The 25773-nt window shown below is 32.8% G+C and overlaps 2 protein-coding genes and 1 long non-coding RNA gene across 3 annotated transcripts; 2 read left to right on the top strand and 1 right to left on the bottom strand.

The window, feature by feature from the left end:
* The first annotated feature begins 581 nt into the window (after window positions 1-581).
* LOC149414146 (uncharacterized) lies at window positions 582-9864 on the top strand. Its single transcript, XM_089644110.1, has 3 exons — window positions 582-744; window positions 2957-3121; window positions 9809-9864. Exons 1-3 carry the CDS (start codon window positions 588-590, stop codon window positions 9862-9864), a joined length of 378 nt encoding a protein of 125 aa, XP_089500236.1. The 5' UTR covers window positions 582-587.
* A 4385-nt stretch (window positions 9865-14249) lies between these two features.
* Window positions 14250-20132, bottom strand: LOC149414145 (uncharacterized). Its single transcript, XM_089644018.1, has 4 exons — window positions 20059-20132; window positions 19643-19850; window positions 15174-15317; window positions 14250-15076 (listed from the first exon to the last, which is right to left on the bottom strand). The coding sequence occupies exons 2-4, from the start codon at window positions 19794-19796 to the stop codon at window positions 14778-14780; spliced, it is 597 nt and encodes a 198-aa protein (XP_089500144.1). The 5' UTR covers window positions 19797-19850; window positions 20059-20132; the 3' UTR covers window positions 14250-14777.
* A 538-nt stretch (window positions 20133-20670) lies between these two features.
* Window positions 20671-24054, top strand: LOC149414144 (uncharacterized). Its single transcript, XR_016304070.1, has 4 exons — window positions 20671-20867; window positions 21455-21618; window positions 22047-22217; window positions 22930-24054. It is a non-coding gene; the product is annotated as an uncharacterized LOC149414144 (long non-coding RNA).
* Window positions 24055-25773: the final 1719 nt, after the last annotated feature.

The raw sequence follows: 25773 nt of genomic DNA, 5'->3' as shown, positions 1-25773 counted from the left end.
TTGGGTAGTTACGTTAAAAAGAAAACATTTTTATTGTAACTAGTTTTTAGAATCATATGTTTTTCTTTTGTTAATCTGTCATATGTATGTATTTAAAATTTAAAAAAAATGTATATATATGATACGATAGAACACTTTCTCACATTTTTATTAGCAGCGTGAATATGTTATAAATAAAGCCTGTGTTTAAAATTGAATAATGCAGTTTTTAGCAAGGACTCACATCTCTCCAAGTAGATAAAATTGAATTGTATGTAACCAAGATAATTAGTTGTAAAAATTATGCATAGATGTCGGTAGGTGCAAACTCCCAAGTAGATTATAAAAGATTTGATTTTCATTGTACCGCTCTCTTTTCGCTAACGCTTTTAATAAGTAAAGACAAGCCTCCTTGGTCTGTCTTGGGTAGTTTGGATCTCCTGATATTCACAATGTAATTGGGAACAGAGCAAATAAAAGTCAAGAGTCCTTTTAAAGTTTCTGTTGTGTTATCATTTACAAGTTTCTTCCAATCAAAACTTAACAGCCTGGTTAAATGACTGAAGCTGGCGCTTAGTTAGATGTAACTTTCTAGACAATTCCGTTCTATGGATCTTCCTAACTCGGAGATTGTCACCATCAAGATGGAACCAGGGATTGGGGAAGAAGGCGGAGGTGATATGACGAATACATATGCAGCTGTATTCCTGTCGGACGTGAAAAATGAATGTTTGGAACATCCCATGAGAATTCATCAGACGGCTGGTAAGATATAAATATTTATTTATTTATTCATTCCTTGTTTGGGCGACTCGTGACTTTCGAGTGTTCTAGAGTCATAGGCCAGCGCCACACTTGACAGAAATTCCATCGCGGATCTTTCGCGACGGAACGCCAATACATGTACTTGCATATAAATTACAAATATTGGGCACACTACGCGGAAGATCGGTCGTTCCGTCGCGGACGATCGGTCGCTCCGTGGCGGACCGCCGACTCTCGCGTCTGCTCCGTCCTCCGCGCACCGATCTTCCGTCGGCGGAAGATCGGCAACGTCGCATTCCAAGTATTTGTATGCATCGCGCCACATTCGGCGGATAACACGCGGCGACGACGCACGCACAGGATGTTCGACACTGAACGATTTATTATCGAAGTGCAAAATAGAGTCGACTGATAATCCGCCACTGAATATTCAGTGTGGCTGCAACGTATGGTAACGGATTGACTCCCGCGGAAGTTACGCGACGGAATTTCCGTCAAGTGTGGCGCTGGCCTTAGGCTAATTACATGTATTGGCGTTCCGTCGCGAAAGATCCGCGACGGAATTTCCGTCAAGTGTGGCGCTAGCCTTAATATTACAAAAATTGGCATTATTGATGTTGTTGTAGCTGGAACCTTGATTTTTTTTTTGAAAATGGAGATTTCCAGGAAATCCGTGCGGCGCAACTGAAATTTCGTGAAAATCTTCATACAAAAAAATCGAAGTTTCGAATAAAAATTAAAAATTCTTTTTCAGCTACAACAACATCAATGCCATTTTTTGTAATATTAACACTCTAGAACACCCAAAAGTCAGAAGCCGCCACTGGCTATGACATTACAAGAATGATAGGAATATGGTTACTACATAAAAAAGGGTCAGCAAATTTCTAGCAATCCCTTCTAGTCTAATTCTCATTCCTTATTTACAAACATGTGTTATTTACATTTATAGTGATTAACTCTTTATTATTAAAACTGCTTATGTTTTATGCATGCCTAGTTTATCAATACCTAATACTGTTGTTTAAACTATTTTTTGATATGTTATTATTATGAGATTTAGACCTTACCATTTTGTAAATTTAAAGTTCCTACGAAATTCCTGTTTTTATGTAACTATAATATATGGAATGCTCCATGTATATATTGATATAATAATAATAATAACGTTTATTTGACAATAATTTTTACATGTTTGCATATAGTTTGTATACATACATTTAGATGATTATATTGCCAAAAGGGCAACTGCTCAGCTGTACATTCCGGATTTCTTCGGGAATGTAGCTGGTTTTCAGCAGTGCCTTTAATATAATGTGTTATAAATCGTTTAATTTAAATAAAACATTTTAATTAATAATAATAATAATTAAGTTTTTCAATTAATAATAAATTTAATTTAATTTTTAATTAATAATTTAAATAAAACATCAAAATTCAGACTAATTCAATAAATCAAATATAAAAAAATACAAATTTCTTTAAAATAAAATAAATTCAGGATTAAATATATATATTTGTATAAATGTATGTGTATGTGTAAGCAAATATATGTACCCGCCTCTGAACAGAAATCTTCTAGTGAGGCGGGTTACTTTCATATTTGTAATATTGATCATGTTACTGCAATAAACGCCCGGGTTGCCGGCAATTTAAAAACAAAAAATAGTGCATGAAAAATTACTACAACTAACCTTGTACAGAGTAGGGCGTCATGTAGATATGATAATATCGAGGTGAGGTGTGTTCAGGAGGCGCTTGCCCACCAACTGCGTGGTGTGGCGGATCGGGAGAGGTCGGTTTAGGCAGACCCTTTGACCTCCCCAAATGCTCTCTCTTGACCAGCGGGAAGGATACATCATCCGTCACTCCTGGAAACACAGATCACGAGTCCTACCCACCCCTCATACCTTTTTCTTTCCCAGAACTTCTCCTTCTTTTCCTTATAAAGAACCTTCACACAGCATCCACAGAGATGACATAGGCCCTAAGGGAATTTACCTTCTTCAGGGGGCAGTTTTCCCTCACAAAATCGCACTGATGTTCTGTCCAGGGCTTTTCATGCTCACGATTGCCACGCAAAAACTTGTCATATAATATACCCAATACATAATAGCTGTCTATTGTATTTTGCTACTTCATGTAAAAGTCAAACAACGTAACAAGCATCCCTTTACAAAACCAATTGTTAATGAAGTTTTTCTTTTATCAGGTGAAATAAGTACACTGGAGCATTCTCAGCTAGAGGAAGTCGCCATCAAAGAAGAGCCAGGGGCTAAAGAAGAAAAAAATGACATTTCGTTTATAGAAATTGATATCCTCCCAGATGTTAAAAGGGAATGTTTGGAGCACACTTCAATAATTCACCAAACGGCGGGTAAAACCATTTTTATTAATGAACACCATTGTTAAGGAAAGAAAAGAGAGGTTCTGAAGAAGAAGTTCTGCGAAGGAAAGGACCTGTGACAGAGGAGTTGGTTATCCAATCAAACTTTTTTTTATACTATCCGGTCCTCTTAAAATAAAATGGTACAGTCTAATAATTACAATGAACATTTTGTCATCAATTCATTCATATTAGAGTCTCAAGTGCAAAAACGAGAGAAAAGTGATTATTTCTTATCCAAATTGCTTCAACTGTCTCAGGCAAAATTCCTCCCTATTAACTTGCAATCATTATAATAAAAAATCAATCAATTTTAAAATTACAATATATCTTTTTTCAATTTTCGATCTAGTTGCCTCCGTCTCTTTTGCCGGCCAAGTTCAAAGAATTTTTTTGGTTTGACTTAGGATTGAATCTTCCTCTTCAGGTACTTGGGTCAACACCGCTAACACATAATCCAAATACTAATTAGATAGTACCGAAATTAATTTTGTATGTAACCTGCTGTAAATTTTTATATACATTACATTTTTATATCATCGGCTTTACAGCCGTTTGGCATTTTTAATTTTTTTTAATTTTGTTTTTGACTTTTTAATGTTTTTATTTATTATTTTGTGTGATAGCCACAAAACTGGCACATTGTTTGTATATTACTTGTATCTTTTAAACAGGTTAATTTTGCTTTCTATTACATATCTATATAAGTATACAGATTATTTTTTATTTTTTATTTTTTTATTCTAGATAAAAGAAAATTACATTTTTCACTTATTTAACTAGAAATAACATATATATTACACATAAATATATTACACACTGATATTATTCACTTTCATTGTTTTGTTGATTGAGCATAAAACTGAGCAATTTTTTTTTAAATGTACCTATACTTTTTTCATTTTTAATTTCGTCTGGGAGGCAATTGTATATGTTGCTTCCCAATAATAATATTAGATAATAATAATAATAATAAAAAACATTTATTAACTTTTAAATTAATTGATTAAAAATATATGTAATGTTCGTAGTAAAATTCTCCAGATATTTTCATATCAGAGGGTTCGACTCGGTAGAACTCTTAACAGGGCGTATACATCCTACTGATCCCTCAACATAAATATTTAAAAAATCTTTCGTTATCCTACATTTATTTAAAATGACTGAATTTTGCATTTTAATATATAATTTTTTTGATAGATTTAATACGCCTAAAATTTGAATGAGAGAGCTAGGTATAATGCCAGTAGCCGAAATAACAAATGGTAATATTTTTATAGTCTGAGAATGCCAAATTCTTTTAATCTCATTTACTAAATCTGTGTATTTTCTTATTTTTTCATTAACAGATTTTTGAATGTTACCGGAATTCAACGCGACATCAATGATATAAATTATTTTGTCATGTAAAACTATATCGGGTGTATTATGACTAATCGTTCGGTCTGTTAGTATAGTTTTATCATAATATATTTTATAAAATTCGTTTTCTAAAAATGAATTTGGTTCGTATTCATAATATGGTATTATATTACGGCAATCAATCAAGTTATGTTTAATTATCAAACTTTGAATTATTTTTAAAACTTGATTGTGCCTAAATGTATACTCGGATGGTGCTAATACAGAACATCCCGATATAATATGTTTAAGCCAAACATTTTCTACATAAATCATCAATTTGATTTGTATCTTTGATTATATGCTTCCTATAATTTTTAGTATTAATGATTCTATCCTGAATGGAAAGCATAAATCCTTCTATTTCTGCGCTCAACTCTTCAATTCTCAACCATTTTGACGAAAATTTGTCAACATATGTACGTTTGGTTGAGATAATTGAAATTTTTTGCGTGAATAATTTTATTTGACCAGGAATCTAATAATTCCTGGTTGGGATTTATAAAAATGTTGGCATTCTTGTCGTATAAATTTAAAGGTGTAATGTTTCTGTCTGCATTACAAGTTATTATTATTATTTGTATTAATATGTATACTATATTTGGAGAAGAAGTTGCTTCTTAAATAGAATATTATTTATTTTTTTTTGATAATTTATCTTTGATATATTTTTTCAAAGTGCTAAAAGCTTGGCTTTTTTCATGATTGTTTATGATTCTAATTTTCTCAGGGAGTTTATTAAAAAAGGTTATTTCTTTGTACGTATAGTAATTTTGTTTTCTTTCCTGTAGTAATCTAGATTCTAGAATCCTTAAAATAAAGGGAAGTTATATAGTCGGAGGTTCACTTGCTTGCAGCTACTTCACTCCCTTTCCCATATATATGTTCAACGTGAATAATTGATTGAATGTTAACATACACATGTAGGTAATTGATTGACTTGTTTGTAAAAAATCATTTACTTATTTCTAGTGATTTTCGCACATTCAGAGGCCATGCATATACATAACAATGATAGTTTTATTGTTTTTTTTTTTCTTCCAGATGCAGTGTTCAGAGTAAAGAACGTCGTGCATGTTCAACAAAAAGTTGACGAAAAAGAAATTATCAATTTAACATCTTTTCCTTGTTCCAAATGTGACCGAAAACTTGCTTCGAAGCTTGAACTATCTGCTCATTTGCGCACTCATACTCAAGAAAAAACTTTTTCATGCTCTTACTGTAACTATTCATGCTCACGCAAGGATCGCTTAACTGTTCACGAGCGTACTCATACTAAAGAAAAACCATTCTCATGCTCTTACTGTAGCTATTCATGTTCAGAAAAATCACGCTTAACTAAGCACATTCGTACTCATACTAAAGAAAAACCATTCTCCTGCTCTTACTGTAGCCATTTGTGTTCACGAAAGTCAGATTTAAAAATACACGAGCGTACTCATACTAAAGAAAAACCATTTTCATGCTCTTACTGTAACTATTCATGTTCACAGAAGCCACACTTAACTATACACGAGCGTATTCATACTAAAGAAAAACTATTCTCCTGCTCTTACTGTAGTTTTTCATGTCCACAGAAGTCAAACCTTATTTCACACATTCGCACTCATACTAAAGAAAAACCGTTCTCATGCTCTTACTGTAGCTATTCGTGTACTACAAAATCGCGCTTAACGATACACATTCGTACTCATACTAAAGAAAAACCATTCTCCTGCTCTTACTGTATGTATTCATGTTCACTAAAAGCACGTTTAACTTTACACATGCGTACCCATACCAAAGAAAAACAATTCTACTGCTCTTACTGTAATTATGCATGTTTATTGAAATCAAACTTAATTACGCACATTCGCACTCATTCTAAAGACAAACCTTTCTCCTGCTCTTACTGTAGCCATTCATGTTCCAGAAAATCTGTCTTAATTATGCACATTCGTACACATACTAAAGAAAAACCATTTTCATGCTCTTACTGTAGCTATTCATGTTCAGCAAAAGGACGCTTAACTATACACATTCGTACTCATACTAAAGAAAAACCATTTTCCTGCTCTTACTGTATTTATTCGTGTTCAAATAGTACATCCTTAATTAGACACATGCGAACTCATTAAACAAATAAATTTGGATGTGTATAAAGTCAGTTGCGATAATACTGTTGTTGAGTGAAGACGTCTGCTCTGTGATATTCCACTATTTACTACTTTTAGTATTCACAACAATAAATTTATACCTACTATATTTACACTTTGTTTACCAGTGAGCATAAAGTCTGTGGGGTGACCATCTTTAATTTGCCAGTTGTGAGCCACATTATTATAATTATATATAATGCCTAGCAATCAGAATCTAGTGCAAACTAGATCAAAAGCATTGGATTCTCCATCTAATGAGGATCAATTTGGAAAAATTGTTAAATACATGGATAAAAAAATGGACGATTTTAAGCAACAAGTTTTTGCCAAAATTGAACTCGAATCGAGTACATTAAAAAAAAATCTTGAATCGGAGATATCCGATATGAGAGAAAGTATTGAATTTATCAGTAAACAATATGATGAAATCACTATGAATATTGGAAACATGATGCAATTAAAAAAAATGTTGATTACTTAGAAAACGCAAATTCTATCAAAGATTTAAAAATTAAAAATTTAGAAATTCGTGTAGCTGAAATGGAACAACAAAACATAAGCTATAATTGTGCTGAATTGTCTGGGGTAGAAACTTTGATGGGAGAAAATTCTGTGGAAACCGTTATAAGATTTATAAAACAACTTGACATTCCGATTGAACCAGCTAGAATCAATAAAATTATTCAATATCCCGATAAATCTATCAATAAACCTGGAGCTCAGAGGATGATCATTCATTTCAAAGATGACAAGTCCCAATCTGAATTTCTTAACGCACGCAAAAAAATAAAGCAATTGAAGGACTGTAAAGTATTCATTGGTGAAGTTTTATCCTCTTATTCAAAAAACCTTCTTTGGAAAACCAAACAAAAAGCTAAAGAAGCTAAGTTTCAATTTGTATGGTTTCGCAATAATAAAATTTTTGTGAAAAAGAACCCGGAACAATCCTCAAGAGTTCTAATCATTAAACATGCGGATGACTTGAATCAATTGTCTTAATCATCACTCAGAGACTGTCACTATTATTTAAAAAAAAATTAAATGGATGATATCTACAACATAATTGATTTGGCTGACAATAATGAATCTAACATAACATTAGAAGATTCACATTCTTGCAAAAATTTTTTGAGGGATTCAAAATTTTCTTTATTGTGCATGAATATTAGAAGTTTAAGCAAAAATTTTGATGAAACTGTTTCTATGCTTGATTGCATTAATCATCGTCTAGAAGTACTAGTCTTCACAGAAGCTTGGCTGGGCAGTTTGATTAATATGCCTATCATTCCTGAGTATGCAGTCTACAAAACAAAGATGAACTATTTGCAAAATGATGGAGTAGCTATCTATATAAAGCAAAACATTCAGGTAACTGTTGAGGAAATTTCTCTCCCCAATGCCAACTGCTTAAAAATAGAATTTTCCAATACAATATGTTTAATAGCTATATATCGATCTCCATCTCAGATTAATATAGATAACTTTCTCGATTCATTGGATGAATTGCTTGACTCTGTATCCTTGCAATATAAGGAGATTATATTATGTGGGGACTTAAATATTGATACTCTAGATTTGAAGAACATAAAAACACAAAAATATCTATCACTTCTAGCATTTCATGGTATTAAGCCCATCATAAACTCACCAACAAGAGTAACTCCTAACAAATTAAGCTGCATTGATCATATTATGGCGAAATCAAAATTAAAACCACAGGGAGCGGCTTTTACTACTGGCATAACAGACCATTTTGCAATTTTAATGAAGTTTATGAGCTTAACTCTTAAAAATATTTCAAATAATAATGGAAAACCAAAACTTGTTGTTGACAACAACCTTTTGAAGACCAAATTAAAGGAGGAATCCTGGGATACAGTACTATCAATGAATGACGTCAATCTGGCAACAGATAATTTCATTAAATGTTTGAAAACTCATGTGCAAAGTTGTACATCAGTACAAATTGAGAAACATTACAGAAAATATCTAAAACCATGGATAAATGTTGGAATAATCAAATGCCTCAGAACACGTGATAAATTGCACAATAAATGTAGAAGAGAAATCTATAACAAAGAACTGTTGGAATACTATAAAAGATATCGGAATTGGTGTACAAAGATAATACGAACAACAAAACAAGCATACTATAGAAGAAAATTGGATGAAGTCAATGGTAACATTAAACAACAGTGGAAGATTATAAAGGAGGCTATCAACCTACAAAAGGAACAAACTACCATAAAAAAATTGAAAATTAATAATATTATTACTTCAATGGAAGAGAGTCCAAATATAGTTACTAATCATGTAAATAATTTCTTCAGTGACATTGGTCCAAGCTTCGCTAATAATTTGTGCAGTGCTAATAAAACTAGTGAGATGTGTCTTGTGAATGATTTTAAATCTGAACTTCACGTTACAGGGGACAATTTTTATTTTAAACCAACTAGCATTTCTGAAGTCACAAATGTGATAAATGATTTAAAAATGTCTTTCTCGTGCGGTATTGATTCTTTAAGTGTTATGGTGTATAAAATGCATGTATCCGAATTAGCTGGTCCCATATCTCACCTTGTAAATATTAGCTTCGAGAGCGGGATGTTCCCTTCTCATTGTAAGAAAGCTAAAGTAATTCCACTTTTTAAAGGTGGAGATCGTCTAGATGTCAATAATTACAGACCTATATCCTTACTCAATACTCTTTCAAAAGTAATAGAGAGATTGGCTAAGTCGAGATTGGTATCATTCTTAGAAACATATAATATACTCTCTAGCAATCAGTTTGGTTTCAGAGAGAATATCGGAACAAGTGATGCAGTGTTGAGGGTATTGTCCAAAGTCACTAGTGCGTTAGACTATGGAAACAAAGCTTTGGATGTGTTCTTAGATCTATCAAAAGCATTTGATACGGTATCCCATGGATTACTCCTCAAAAAATTATCTTCTCTTGGCATTCATAGTACAGCACTAGGCTGGTTCACATCCTATCTAAGTGATAGAACGCAACAAGTAGAGATAAATAATCATTTAAGCAATAGCAAACCAATCTCTTTTGGGGTTCCGCAAGGTAGTGTGCTTGGACCAATGTTGTTTTTAATCTACATTAATGATTTGTGTAATTTATATATTCCAGGTAACATTGTTAGTTTCGCAGACGATACTGCTTTAATATTTGAGGGTAAAACCTAGAGAGATGCTTTTAACAAATGTGACTTAGGATTAAGAGCAGTAAAGAGTTGGCTGAATAATAACATCCTAACTTTGAATACAATAAAAACTAAATATGTGACATTTAGTATATCATCAAAAAGTCAGCCTTCTGACACTCATAATCTAATTATACATAATTGTCTGCTAAATTGTAATTGCCACCCCTTGGAAAGTGTAGATTGTATCATGTATCTAGGTGTAAAGATTGATAAATTTTTAAGATGGAATGATCATATCGATATGTTAACAAAGAATATCAGGAGACTTACATTTATTTTTAAAGAACTTCGACACATATTGGACAAAGAGAAATTAAAAACTGTCTATTTTGCCTAAGTCCAATCTCGACTTTCTTATAACATAGTATGCTGGGGATCATGTCTAAAGTCCAATGTTGAACCACTAAATATTACTCAAAAATTGATCCTTAAAGTGATGTACAAAAAAAAATTCTGTTATCCATCCAACCTACTTTATAAGGAATGTAATGTTATGTGCATAAAACAGCTATATATCACTCAAATACTTTGTCGATTTTTTATCAATATTAAATTTGCTGAAAGAACACAACAAATGCGTACAACTAGAATTAGCTCTACATTGAACTTTGTGGCGGTACATACTAAAACTTCTTTTGGTCAAAGAAATTATTTATATCAGGCACCACTTATGTTTAATATTCTTCCAAATCATATTAAGTCTACCAATTCCTTAGTTAAATTTAAAAAGTTAATTAAGGTTTATGTATTGACAGACGATTGTCTTAATATTTTTTCATCCTTGTCCTTTCTTAAATAATAAGATTTTATATAAGTCTCATTTGCTAAAAACTGAATGTCACCCTATCTGTCTTTATTATCTACTTTGCTTTTTCTTTTGAATAATGATTAGTTATGGTTCAAATATTGTTACAATATACTGTCAAATTACCCATCTGGTAACACATCTAATACTCATTTTTTCTTTAATTTTGAAATATTTTGTGTTTTTATGTAAAATTACTTTATGTTTGTGATACTCTTATGTTTGCTTCACTCATATGTAAATTGTTAACCTCGATACAGGCTTAGTCCTAGTGAGGTTGATTTTTATGTGAAAAAAAAGTGTTTTATGTATAGTGAGATGCAATAAATAAATAAATAAATTTATTCCATATTTATTACCGTTTGTTATGTAATGGTCAGCATGGTTTCCTTCCAAGCAGTTGATCATGATTTTAGTTTAGGCGTTGCATTTTTTGTGTCAGTAATTTAATTATTAGTTGCCTGATCATGAAAAATCGAATTATTTTATGGTCTATATTTTATAATTTAAAACACAAATAAATGAAGTAGCATTTATCCTTACTAGGTATTTTCTATATATATTTTTTTTAAAACGTTTATATTAAATAAAGATTTATTAAGTTTAATACTTTGGCTCCAAATACAAATTTAAGTTTTTTACGAAAATTCCGCGCAATCATTCTTCTTAAATTAATAATATTATAGCTATTCAAATATTAAAATAAATAAACATAACCATCCCGTTGGCCCAGGAGTTGGTAGAAGCTAGTATTGCTGGCAGGAGATAAAAGTCGCTCATCGGAATTGTGGCCTAACCAACAAAATTGTTAAAAATAAGTCATTAATTTAGTTTTTTTTATTCCAATTGATTTTATTTATTTTATTGAGTTAGTGTGTGAAATACTATCAAATGCTTTTTTAATAAATATTCCAATGCATTTTTCATTTGAATCTAGGGCGGCATATATATAATTTGTTATTTTTGCAATAGCATCGTGGGTGCTGGTGTTTTTTTAAACCATACTCGCTGCCTTAGTTCTTGTATGTTCAATAGACCATTTTTTAGCAAATTTTAGAGGAGACATTTTTTTTTTTTTACAGGAAAATTCTAAAAAATTCTCGATTTTGGTCATTTCGTTTAATACATATGTGTAACAGGAAATTATTATAGATCATTTTTCGAAGATTGAAGCTATATTAAGCCCATATTATGACTTTAAAGGTGGACGTTGAACATGGCTTGAAAATGATGAATGATTATTTTTGATATTGAACATTTGTTCAATTAGCCAATTAGTGGTAAATTGTAGATACAGGGTGATTTTCAGATTTCAAACACTTTATTTTTATCTTAGTTAGTAGTTGACTTAAAGTATTACTTTAAAATATACAAACAGAGTCCTTGAGTTGATTTTTCACAAAAACTGCTCTATATAAATCATCCAATATTTTGGAGGTTTGAAAACAATGCACAAGCACAAAGGTACCTACCGCTAATATACTACTATCGGTTGTCGGTGCATGCGTGATGTGAAATATTCTTACATCGTACGTATTACAACCTCCGTGGTCTAGGGGTACTCTTGACTAGAAATCCGGAGGTCGCGGATTCAAATCCCGGCGTGCGCAAGTAAATTTTATTTGATTCATTTATGTTATTTCACAAATTATTAATTTAAAATAACATATTGTCTATTTGCGGCATGTTCCAGAGAGGAAGATATGGTGTAAATACCACCATAAGAATTGAAATGGCTTTAGCCATGTTTGGTGATCAGATCTGAATAGATACTCACATACCATCTCTCTTCTCCTTCATCCTCCTTCCTCTCTTTCTCCTCTCCATCTCCTTCCCCTCCACACTACCTTCAGCCTCACAATATACTAATATACCCCAATTGGGGATTCCATAGTCTCACTGGCTCCAGATGGTTGGGAGCAGTTGAGACTGTGTGCGGTATTCCATAAAAAAATCCCGAGTGATGCGTAAAATTATTGAAGTTCAATTTTCAGTTGAAAATTTTTTTTTTTTTATTGTTTCGTTACCTACATTTGATAAATGTAATTTTTAAAGTTTACTTACTTTAGAAAGATTTTTTTTCTTTCGGAAGGTATTATTTGCCGTGAGCTTATTATTTATGTTGATTATCGTGAGTAAAAATTATTTTTTTAAATACTTTCAGGTCTTAAAATCATAAAATTATTATACCCCGCGATTTGGGTTATGGGTGTGCGCTATTTAACATAACATTTATTGTTGTTAGTCGTTTACCTAGTTGGTTTTATTGTAGTTCCTACATAAGAATATGTTTATTGTTTTTTATGTGACTAAAAAAAACAAAAAATCAGAAACTTTTAATTGAATGAATTCAAAATTGATATATTTGGACTTCGTTTTCATCAGCGATCTCAGCAGTGACAACGGACAAAATATGTGTCGTAGATGTCTTTCAATCAGACTATGAGGACAGTCGACTTTTTGCACATTTCCATGTCCTGGCTCTTTTGTTGTATTTCTTGAATAAAAATAAGTTTTAATGCACTAATATAATGTATTAATACTCATTTTATGTAAAAGTCCTAAGTTTGTAAATAAATAATGGAATAAATAAATAATAAATGAAGCATCCTGTATATTTGCCTAGCAAATTCAAGAAGTACATGTAAAATATGGTGAAAAAGCCTATAAATGACATAATTTTAAGACTTACCTTTCTATTTGAGCTACTGTTCTTAGGTGAATCGATTTTGGAGTCGGTGAAGTCATTTTTAGTTCAATACGTTCAATAACAGTATATATTCGCAATTAAACTTATTTTTAGTGGAACAATTTCGTTGTTAGAAAACAACTAAAAATCAACATGGCCGCACATTTTAACTAGCCGGCTCCTGATTGGTTGACAGTGGAGATTGAACATTTAGGACCTCAACCTTCTGCGGGATGTTGAACAAATATCTATGAAAATATTATATTCATAACTTTGTGTGTTTGAATGTTCAATATCCAGGAGATTGAACAAATAAGAACTGAAACATTATTCCATGAGTGGATATTGGCACTCGAAAAATGCTTAAAATGTCACTTAAAAACCAAAAAATATGTTTTTTTTAACTTCATTAATGCGCAATAGGCTAATGAACATACTGGCATTCATAAGTCAGTTTTGCAAAAAAAAGGTCTATTGAACATACAAGAACTAGGACAGCGATCTTATACTCTTGAATTTATATTTGGAATGTTGATAAATTAGAAGAGACCGAAAACGGCGCATAAAAAATGCAGGTCGTTTTCAATATCATTGAACTCTCCGAGCACAATTAAATTCTTTCCAAAACAAACAATTGATATGTGTCATAGTTTGACGCAGGTGCGATGTAAACAATACATACAAAACTTACACACGAATTAAATGTAATTTTGACCAATAAGTCTTCGTTGACAGTTTCCAGAGCAGTTAAGTGCGCTGCCTTAATAAGGTAATTCTCTCTCTTGACTGTCTTTTCTAAATACTATGAAGCTGACATCGAAGAACTCTGGGCTGAACACACTTGAGTTTAGCCACGCCTCAGTGAGTCCCACTACGTCATAATTGTTTGCCAAGGGATTAGACAAAAATAAAGCGCTATTATTCTTCATTCCTCTAACGTTCTGGTAAAAACAATTTATTTATTTAAATGAGTCCTGTTCTACCTTAGATTTTAATTTAGAGACTTTATATGAAGCGGTTCTCACAATTCATTGTAAATATGCCGAAAGATCAATACTGGAGGTATCAGGATGCAGCGGGTACAAGTGGAAGTACAAATGGGTACTCAGGTTTCCTCTAATAGTAGCAGGCCTTTTCTTGCGACCAACGACAGTCCAGGGTTGGTCACAATTAGACAGAGATTCCGTTGGGCGTGATGGCCCTTATTGAATAGGTAGCGGAACCGATACTACTTCTCACAGTTTAGTAGTCCAATATAGTCCTTGGTCGATCGTGAATGACCCGCTCTCCACTGTGAGTCTGCACGTGTCTCTTCATAGCGTTGATTTGGGAACAAGAATAGTTGGGTTCAGAACATGAAAAAGGTTCTTTTCTGCCGTGGGTAAATATGTAATTTTTTTTAGTGTTTTTCCCTTTTTAGAATATGATAAGAGGCCGTCAACATGTGCCTTTTTAAATGTCCCTTTGAATAACCTGAATAGTTGCAGTCGGGACATGAAAAGGGCTTTTTTTCAATGTGAGTCAACATGTGACGTTTTAGTTGCTTTTCTAGAGAAAATGAAAAACTGCACTCGGTACATGAGTAACGTTTTTCTTCAGTATGGGTGCGTAAGTGGTGTATTAACGCTAACTTGCGTGAGCAGGAGAAGTTACAGTAGGAACATGATAATGGTTTCTTTCCAGGAAGCGTCTTCAGGTCTGAAAAATATAGCGGATTAGAATAAATAGTTATACAAAAGTAGATAAAAAATATTTAAAGTAATAGGAATTCAAACAAGTAAAATCCAGGTTTTACCTGATTTTTGTGTAGTTCTTTCAGAGTACTCTTTTTTTACATCTGGGAGGTCTGCGTAAATTTCCGTATAAGGACTTCCCCCTCCATATTCTTGTTTGGGTCCTGACTCTGCCTTGATGGCACCAGTCTCCACAATAATACTGCCTGCAATGACAACATAAGAATACATTGATAAAATGTCGAGAGAGACCGAGCGTCACACACAAAATTACGGTCGAACCATCCGAGAAAGAACTAGGATAAGACTAGATAATCTAAATAGAAGACACTTTGAATTTAACTCTCCCTCGTTTAGAGATTGGTTTGAATGGCAGAAGAAGTCGGGGACGCCCGAAGAAGCCTTTACGCATTATATCTGCACTGGAATGAGATAAGGAGTCGATATAATGTGGTTTTTAGTGGTAACAATGCGGTATACGTTTGTGAATAGCAGACGTGACAAAGATAAGTCGGGAAGACAAAGGAAAATGGAATGGATACTCAAGTAGAGTAAAATATGGCGTATGTGATGAAGAAAGAAATGGGTGTAAGAATAATGTATTACGTGACATTGAAAGGTACAAGAAGTCGAGGACGCCCGAGGCAGAAATGACACGATCGAGTGAAACCAATACTTTTAAAAGGTAAGTTTTTTCAATTGTTACGATAATATTGTTTTCACCCAACAAATGCACCCAGTTTTCAGATAAACTAGAATTCGCAACAACAAAACTCTACTCCAAAGCATTCACAACCCGAGCAATACCGGGTACATATGAGCTAGTCTATCTATTTATATAAATAAAAATGTTCGTTTGTTCAAAATCTTAAATCTCCTAAAGTTCTTCACCGATTGCTTTGAAATTTTGACACAACGTTGCATTCGAATACGCCTGTGTTTTAATATACAGGGTGTCCGGTGGTAAAGTGCAGTAACTTCGGGAGGTGATTCTACGTGATCGTAGGAGTAAAAAAGATTAATAACTTTTTCTGAAATTCCAACTTTTAGATGTACTTTTAAGCTAATAACGAAAAATTTCTCCGACGTGCCTAGACGGCATTATTTTTTTCGTCGTTGCCAAATCTACATCCCGCGCCCCCCCCCGGTAACTAATCCCCGCTACCCCCGGCACCCGAATTCAGTCGGTCAGCTGGTAAACTGTCCCCCGCACCCCCTCCTGCACCCCCCGCTATTAGTAAATCGTGCTTTGAATGTAATGTGTCACAAAATTTGACGGGCGGAGTAAACAACTTTGAAAATTTAATTTATCTAAGAATTTTTGAATTCGTTCACTAGATTTATTGTTTGTTCTCTGCGAACTTTTCATTTGGTTTGAATTTTTGACAGATGAAAAGAGAACCCCGTACAATTTAGATGTCGGTACGTGTTTTAGAGGTATAATGGTTATGGTGCTGATTTTATCAAAATCAAATTTTATAATATTCTTATTATTATTATAATTTATAAGTAAAAGTATATTACATTGGATTTATTAATATAGACGTTGTACATTATAATGATTTATGATCAATAAGATAGATCAAGGAAAAAAATATTTATGAGATGTAATATTTTTGGTATGCCTCGTTATTCTGCTGTGTCATTCGTGTGGAAAACGTTCTTTTTTTTAAATGATTTTCGGCTATGTAATCATTGTTTTTTCTCACCTATAAAATTATGTCCCGTCTTTCCGGTTTATAAAAAAAGGTCTGATTTTTCGGATTGAAATTTTCAAAAAATCCCCAGGGTTTCAAAAATACGATTAAAAAAATAATAATAATACAGAATGTCTTAGAATATTTTCCTTAACTGGAAAAAAAATTTAAAAAATATGATGCAAGTGGCCTATTAGTAAAAAGCGATGAAATTAGTTAAGTGTTCAATGAGTTATTAATATTTTTTATAATAAAAAGTGTAACGTGATTTTAGTGCAGTTGTCTTTTTGAATTTGGTAAAATATCAAAACATACGGCGAACTCTGTGTTGTTATTGTTTACAATTCACATGCGGTTTCCATGGATACGCGCCACTCACAAATATGCAACGTTGCCACGTTCACACTTGCGAATTTATCGGGTAAGTTTGCACCTACACTATGGCTTTTTAGCAGGTATGTCTTTTTGTATGAAAAATAAAAAATTGGAATTTCGGAAAAAGTTATTTATCTTTTTTACTCCTACGATCATGTAGAATCCCCCTACGAAGTTACTGCACTTTACCCCCGGACACCCTGTATCTATAGTATATAGATGTGACCTGGGACAGGTAAAAACATGTTTCTGTAAACAGCTTCATCCGTCGGACGTAAAAGCAACACGAGCAATTGTTTCTCCTTCTGCACAGACAGATTGAGCCACAGCATCGCATGACGGGGTACAGCTAGTTTATAATAAAATTAATTAAAAGTTGGAATTTCAAAAAAAGTAATTTTTGTTTTTTTACTTGTACTATCACGTAGAATCACCTACCGAAGTTAGTGTACTTGACCCCAGGACACCCTGTATTTGTACGTTCATATACCTATTTTACAATAGTAATTTAAAAGTGTGTGTGCCAAGACCGAGGTCTTTGGCGGTCAGTCTTCTCTGCCTACTCCTGCCGATAAACGGCTTGTAGGTTAGTTAGATTTTATTCCGGAATTTGGGAGTTTAGTGCGATTCAACACACCTCATAAAGTATATTACAATATGCACACACGTAAGAAAGTACAAGCAAAAATATACATAACATTTGAGAATGACGGGGGGCCAAAAAAGTACATAATATTATGAGAATGACGGGGGGGTAAAAATAAATAACATTTGAGAATGACGGGTGGCCGAAAAAATACATAATAATTGAGAATGATGGGAGGCCAAAAATACATAACATTTGAGAATGACGGGAGGCCTAAAAAATACATAAAATATGAGAATGACGGGAGGCCATAAAATACATAACATTTGAGAAAGACGGGAGGCCAAAAATTTTTAAAAAATATGTAGAATGACGAGGGGCCAAAAAAATACATGAAATTTGCGATTGATGGGGGGGCCAAAAAAATACATAACATTTGAGAATGACGGGGGGAAATAAGTGTGCTTCGATGCTGGAATCTGGCGGTATTCCATAATGTCCTTTTCAGGATTTGTTTATCCTCTCCTGTAATTCAGCAATTCGGGTTCTTACGAGGGCTGCAAAAATAGAAACTCGTCCCTCCGTGAGCATGTTGAAAGCACAATAATAGATCGGCCTTTTAATATTTATCTCGAGAATTTGACACTTCATCTGTCTGTAAACACGTTTGTTAATTCAAGATGGTGGCCGTGTTGGATACTTAATTTCTATATAGCCAGAGTTTTCATAATTGTGGTGAGTGATATTACGATACCTACCGGTCAATATTTAAGGTCTATAATCAATTAGGCAGGTATTTAAGTAATAACTTATAAATGTCATGATGTCAGAGAATTACGGTATAAGAGAAAGATAGAAACCAACTTTTTTGGACGCTACTGTTACTGTCTACTGCTTTCCTATATAATGCAGATAATTTCCTATGCATACTAAAAACATTATTTTCATGAATTATACAAATATTCTCCTATGTACAATGTGCAAAGGTATTAAAAATTAATTGTAGGAATCACTTTTATGGAAAATAGTTTTTAGGCGTGTGAAGAAATATAAAAATCAAATTAACCTATTTTTGTTATTCACTAAAATTAAATAATAGGTTGATAAAATGATCAAATTTAAAGCATAAAGACAATATGAAGAAGGAAAAATTGAAATCCAATTGATTACAGTTATTCTTATATTAACTATTCGATAAATTTAAGGTTCTACCGGTTTTAAAATTATTTGAAAGATGTGCTATTTTAAAAGTTTTTAAAGAATCTGAACTGTCCTCAAAGAGAAGCTTAAGACCTAGAAAATCTGGGAATATATATGTACCTAGATGCAACACGACAGCTGCACAGCATCATTATCAATATTTAGGCCCTAAGCTATTCAGCAATTTACAATAAAAAGTGAAAAAAAACTATTTAAAATTTAAAAAACAACCACCTAATATTATTTTTTACGGAAAATCTTAACAATGATCAATGATTTTCAGATAAACACTGTTGCAATTTATTTTTGTATTGTTATTTTTTTACTTTTGTCCTTTTAATACTTAGATACTGTATTTTTGTTGTGATAACGATGACTATTTATGACCACATTGACTATTTATAAATATTATGTATTTAATTAGTAAATAGACTAGCTCCCCAGTAAGACCTGAGATTTCTCTACTAAATGGTAATTGAAATAATCAATGAATATCATGTATAGTAAAAATTATCAAATATTTACTTTACTATACAAAAAAAAAAAAAAAATAGCAGTCACGTTGTAAACAAGCATTTGTTTTTGGATGAGAAACATTACAAACCCAACAGATTCCAAACATGAAAACAGAATTTTCCGTTTAACATTTTATTACGTTTGCAATTAAACTTACTGGTTGTTGGAGTACTCTCCCGATACTGCAAAGTTTCCTTTTTCACATCCGGGAGGTAGATATCTCTTTCCGCGCTCGACATTTCACCAGCACTCCCTTCATTGGATCCTGGTTCCACCTTGATGGAAATAGTCCCTTGGTTGGGAAGATTCATGGTCTTCTGTGATAGCGTTCTGATGGTGGTTGATCCTAGGTCCAAATAAAACACCTGCAAAAGTAATTTAATTAATTAATCCGCTTTACAAGTGGTTGTAAAAGGGATTTAAGTATTCAACCTTGGTTGAAACGAAATATTCAAATCTCGTAGGTGATCTAGACCACCCAGCAATAGATACCGTAAATGGTTATTTGCCCTCGTGTACCAAATATTTCAAATATCAAAAATGCAAAAGTAGAAGTGCAAGAATGTCAATTACTTTGAGAAAGGACCTGTATTGTCCTACGTTACAAGATACGATAGAAACGTCACAATCGGTACAATAAACCACGCATAAAGGCATTTCCATAGAAAAGGGATAATTGAAGAAAATAATCATAAACTAAGTCGGCTCGTGACAGTTTCTACTTCAAATCATAATTTTATTTTATGAAATCTAGACTACTACGGGATTGTCGAAAAATATTTCGAAGAAAATTCCCATCATAAAGGGGATGGTGTGAATAAAGAAATTCAGAGAAAAAAAGGTTCCTTTTGTAATTACTTATCTCCCCAAAGAAGTGTTTTATCGAGTGAGAAGTAAAAGTTATTGTGGAACGTTTGTAAGTGAACGATAATTTATTATTAATTGCAATAACCAATAGTGAATAATAACGCTATATAGCGTTAAACGCTAAACTCACAAAATGTTAGATTATTTTAGAAGACAATTTACTTGTATTTTGCAAATCTTTCAGTGACAGCGAAAGAACCGGTTTCTTGTAACTGGGATATTTTCGACCGATTTTTGACAACCACCACCCCTCTGCAGTGGGTGCTTTATTTATGCATCTGCATTTGTACTTTGTGGTAAAATTCCATGGGACGGTTGCTGCCGCATTAATGTCGAATTATTCAGGTGCCTCACTTGTTATTGGCATGCTTTAAATTAGTGCCAAAATCATCACAATTAAATCTAAAGATCTTGAATTAACTTTTTCCGGGACGTCTCCTCAACTACTTCCGATATTAGGTTATGTACCTCGTAATTCAAACACATTGCCTTTGAAATTGCGCTTCACTTTATCCGTGAGTAGATTTAAGTTATACTTATTACTTTATTCTTTTCTGGTCTTACGGAAATACATTTTAACTATTTACTTGTGAAGATGGTGAACGCTTTTCTACACTGCATTTTGTGTAGTTTTTAGGTTATGTTCATCTTATCTTTGTAAAAATTTCAAATGGAGAATTCGTAACGGGATATAAATAACATTTTCAATACACATCTCGGTCACATCCTTATATTTTACTTTTCTTTTTGTTTTCCTCATTTGTTTCGCGCGAGTTGTGACATTTTGAGGTAAGCTATAGAAATAAGTTTGTAAGTGGGTGAAGTGTTGTGCATATAAATTAAATATCTCGTTGTTTGTTGATATGTTTTTCAGGCGTAAGGCCATATTGAGCTTCCTCCTATTTGATCTTACGTTTTGAACAGCCTCGTTGATGCGGTCAGTTGTATTATGTACATTAAAGTATTATTGTGTACATTAAAGAATACTTTTCTACATTATTTGTATCCAACTGAATGTATTATATATAAACCCTGGTTCAATGATGAAATGCCGTCACTTGTTCAAAGTAAGTTTCCAGAGAATTCCCTTGTTTGTTGAAAGCTCTCACAGCTGTGTCATGGAACTTCCTAACCCGGACAGTGTCACCTTCAAGATGGAGCCAGGGATTGGGGAAGAAGTCAGAGGTGAAATGCCAGATACCCATGTAGACTTACCGGACGTAAAGGAGTGTTTGGAACATTCTATGAGAATTCATCAGACGGCTGGTAAGAAATACATATTTTTTTCAATTATTTCAAAATTGCTTTGTGGCGTCGTTATAATTTCATACAAATGTATATATATATATATATATATATATATATATATATATATATATATATAACGACGAGTAGATACACCTGCGAGGTCGTGGGGGCTGGGGTGAGGTGAAGGGGCGGTTACGCGTGATTACTCAATTCGTGTGGCACGTTTTTTTTTAAATACCCAACGAGACTCTGGTCACTTACAGCAACCCTAAGATGGCACGATGCGAGCGCGAACATCTCCTATATGGTCGTGCTTGCCATCGCCACTCAAAAACGTGTCATATAATACTTTAGTTGATGATTATATTTTTCACGTACCCATAAGTCAAACAACATAATAATCATCCCGTTTAGTGACCAATTTTTAATGAAGTGTTTCTGTTCAGGTAAACCTAGTACAACGGGGAATTCTAATATGGAGGAAATCTTAATCAAAACAGAATCAAGGACTAACGAAGAAGAAGAAGAAAGTGTAATTTCGAATACAGAAATTTACATCCGTTCAGATATTAAAAGGGAACGTTTGGAGCACTCTGAAATAATTCACAAATCGGCGGGTAACACCATTTTTAATGGATGAAAATACTTAATATTATCGAGAACTCTTGTGGCACAAGCTAAAATAAATCATATTCAAGTCAAGACGGCTTACTAACCTTCTCCTATGAGTGTTGTTAATTTTGGAAAGAGTGCATTTAACGCGCTGGGCCTACATTTTTAGAATGACCCGCATGTTTTCTTTGCTCTTGAATTGATATTGTTTGGAAAGCATACATTTGCTAACACCAAAGCTAGGACCTCTGTAATTTCATGATATTATATTCACGGGCACCTTGGTTACTTTTTCACCTTTAAGATATTTACGTGTTTGAAAATACGTAACGCACGCTTGTTCAAATATTTATTTTTTTCGTGTTGTAATTCAGATCCTGGATGTTTCCTCAAAATTAGGGGATATAGCTTTGATGTGGTCCCTATTTGTATTATTTCTCCGTGGCCTTTGTGGCGTGACCCCTTATATCTTATATGATGGCATTTAATATAAGTCGTTGCTGATATCCACTTCACTCATTTCCTCACCTCTAAGTGTTAGATTACAATTATTGATCAAATGTTAAAATACACACGTGCTTAATATATATTAACTTGATTGTCAAAAAAATTATACACATAACATTATCTTTTTAATAAATATATTTTTTTTGTTTATCCTAGTCAATTTAACACCTTCATATATACCTACATAACAATGACAATTTTCTCTTTCAGGTGAAGCATTCAGTGCAGAGAACGTCATGCCTGTTAAAGAAAACTGCGATGGAAAGGAAATTAAAAATTTAACGTCTTTCCTTTGTTCTAAATGTGACCTAAAACTTTCTTCGAAGCCTGGCCTAGTTGCTCATTTGCGAAATCATTCTAAAGAAAAAACATTTTCATGCTCTTACTGTAACTATTCATGTTCACGGAAGGAACACTTAACTTCACACATTCGTACTCATACTCAAGAAAAACCATTCTCATGCTCTTACTGTAGCTATTTATGTTCAGAAAAATCACGCTTAACTAAACACATTCGTACTCATACTAAAGGAAAACTATTTTCATGCTCTTATTGCACTTATTTATGTTCACTAAAAGCAAGCTTCACTTTACACATTCAAACTCACACTAAAGAAAAACCATTTTCCTGCTCGTCGTGTAAATATGCGTGTTTACTGAAGTCAAACTTAATTATGCACATTCGCACTCATTCTAAAGACAAACCCTTTTCCTGCTCTTATTGTAGCTATTCATGTTCCAGAAAAGCAGGTTTAACTATACACATTCGCACTCATACTAAAGAAAAACCATTTTCATGCTCTTATTGTAACTATTCGTGTTCACAGAAGCCACACTTAACTATTCACGAACGTATTCATACAAAAGAAAAATTATTCTCCTGCTCCTACTGTAGCTTTTCATGTCCACAGAAGTCAAACATAATTACACACATTCGAACTCATACTAATGAAAAACCATTCTCATGTTCTCACTGTAGCTATTCGTGTACTACGAAATCGCGCTTAACTATGCACATGCGTACTCATACTAAATAATAATTATAATTTTTATTTCAAGATGTGGGTAGGTTAGTACAATCCCACATATCTCATATTGCTAAACATACATATAGGATAATGAATTTGCGAATACAATTAATTTAAAAAAAAATACATATAAATGTATGAAAAGTAACAATTATAAAGGGACAATAAAATATATGAATTTGTTTTAGACCACTTTAATTTTAATTGTACTCTACCGGTTTCGGAAGCACCCTCCTTCGTCAGGAGAATATTAAAACTAGTTTTAATATTAAAATTAAAGTGGTCTAAAACAATCTAAATATATATATATATAATAATGTGTAGTAGTTATATGCTTTAGATGCCTTTATTTTTACCTTTGCGATGTCGTTTTTTGGAACCTTATTTAAGTTAACAGAAAACATTTTAGATATTTTTTCTAAAATTTTTTTATAAAATAATACATTTCCGGTGATTTATAGACTAATGCTGTTAAAATACTGGTTAAAGATGTTAACACCTAAACTATAAGAGAAATGTCAATTTTGTTAAACGTTAAACTAATATATTCAAAGCTTAATAGTTTTCTAATTAGAGTTATGTAAGTGTTCATTTTATTTTCCAAGCCATTTCCTAAACCTGTTGTGTTTTGTTATTGTCTTCATTTGTTTGTTATCTTAATATTAAATAAAGATGTTTTGTGACAAAAAAATGTTTTACTTTATGATTACGTAATACAAAACATCCAAAACATAATTTAGATACACTACTCTTTCTGTGAAGATTATAGAACAAACTATTTAGAATAAGAGTGTATTCATTCAAAATTTATCACTAATATGGAAGCAATTTGAGTTGATAAAATTATTAAATAATGATTTAGTCACGAATACTAAACTAACACGAATTTAATTAATAAACAAGTGTACGTGTATTTGATGATGAGTTACTGAGCAAATAAATATCCTAGTAAAATAACGTACAGCATTATAAAATATAACAATATTTTTACTCGGTCACATAAAAATCGAGTAAAATGTTTTTTGCTGTTCCTGAAAAAAGAGGTATTTTGAGTTGTACTACTCTTTATCTAGGTGTGCGATATCAAATGTGTACCGAGACAATATAGAACACAGAACAAGAAATACCAAGAATATTTTAGAACAACATACATTTTAAAAAAGATGTTGAAAGACATTCATTAGGACGTTGAGTAAGTAATAAAAACATCAATATACCATAATTATGTAAAATAAAATAATTTAGACAATCATTTCTTTCTGTATTTTTAATATTTTAACTGACGTAGGATGGCCAATATCCTCATTGAGTCTGGTCCATTATATGGTCTTCTGTCTTTGTCGCATATTTTTTTATATCTTTATATCTTTTATTGTAAATTATGACGAGCCACAAAGTAAATGCTTATTACAAATATGTATATATAAAATCGTTGTCTTGAATGAGCTCGAATCCTGCGCTCACTCAGTAGTGGCGCTTGGTGCTGGAAGGCTGTGGTCACCGCCGTATTGTCGGAAGCCATTAGCCGCATCCTGGCTCCAGTGACCAGTGATCCGGTATCTCATCAGGATTTGAAATCCATTCAGTCCTTGTTCCGTAAACATTGTTGATGCGTTGATATATCTTCCGTACAATTCTGCAGGCGTTATTATTTTGGATTCTGGGTCATTTCATAGAGCTGAATTGGCAATGACACGTATATAAGTTCGTACAGAATACATTGAACAATTTTTTTTAAATTGCCGCATTTGTAGAATTTAGGGCAATCGTATTAAACACTATACTTCTCCTTTGTCGGTTAATTTCGTCATCGTCTGAGAGGTCTTCATTAATTATGTGCCCAAGTATTATAAATCCACGTCATGAACGATGATCTGGATTTTTCGTAGTATTACTTGTTGATTTCACTCGGCCGCGGTAGTGTGACGATTTGTTTAAGATTTGCTTTGATCGTTCTCCCGATAAAATAGAGTATTTTTTATTTATTTTTTATATAAACTCCACACAGGAGGCCCTGAAGAAAATA

Source organism: Hesperophylax consimilis, chromosome 20 (assembly GCF_061612785.1).
Source record: "Hesperophylax consimilis isolate HC1 chromosome 20, BYU_Hcon_1.0, whole genome shotgun sequence".
Taxonomy (NCBI): Eukaryota; Metazoa; Arthropoda; class Insecta; order Trichoptera; family Limnephilidae; genus Hesperophylax; species Hesperophylax consimilis.
The sequence above is the reverse complement of the archived record's forward strand: the minus strand, read 5'-3'. Positions and strand labels throughout refer to the sequence as shown.

Coding starts and splice junctions, on each gene's coding strand:
- LOC149414145 (XM_089644018.1), bottom strand. CDS start 19,796: ATGAATCTTCCCAACCAAGGGACTATTTCCATCAAGGTGGAACCAGGA. Junction 15,318..19,642: donor GGAGAGTACTCCAACAACCA/GTAAGTTTAATT, acceptor TTGTCATTGCAG/GCAGTATTATTGTGGAGACT. Junction 15,077..15,173: donor AAGAACTACACAAAAATCAG/GTAAAACCTGGA, acceptor TATATTTTTCAG/ACCTGAAGACGCTTCCTGGA.
- LOC149414146 (XM_089644110.1), top strand. CDS start 588: ATGGATCTTCCTAACTCGGAGATTGTCACCATCAAGATGGAACCAGGG. Junction 745..2,956: donor GAGAATTCATCAGACGGCTG/GTAAGATATAAA, acceptor TTCTTTTATCAG/GTGAAATAAGTACACTGGAG. Junction 3,122..9,808: donor AATAATTCACCAAACGGCGG/GTAAAACCATTT, acceptor TATATATTCCAG/GTAACATTGTTAGTTTCGCA.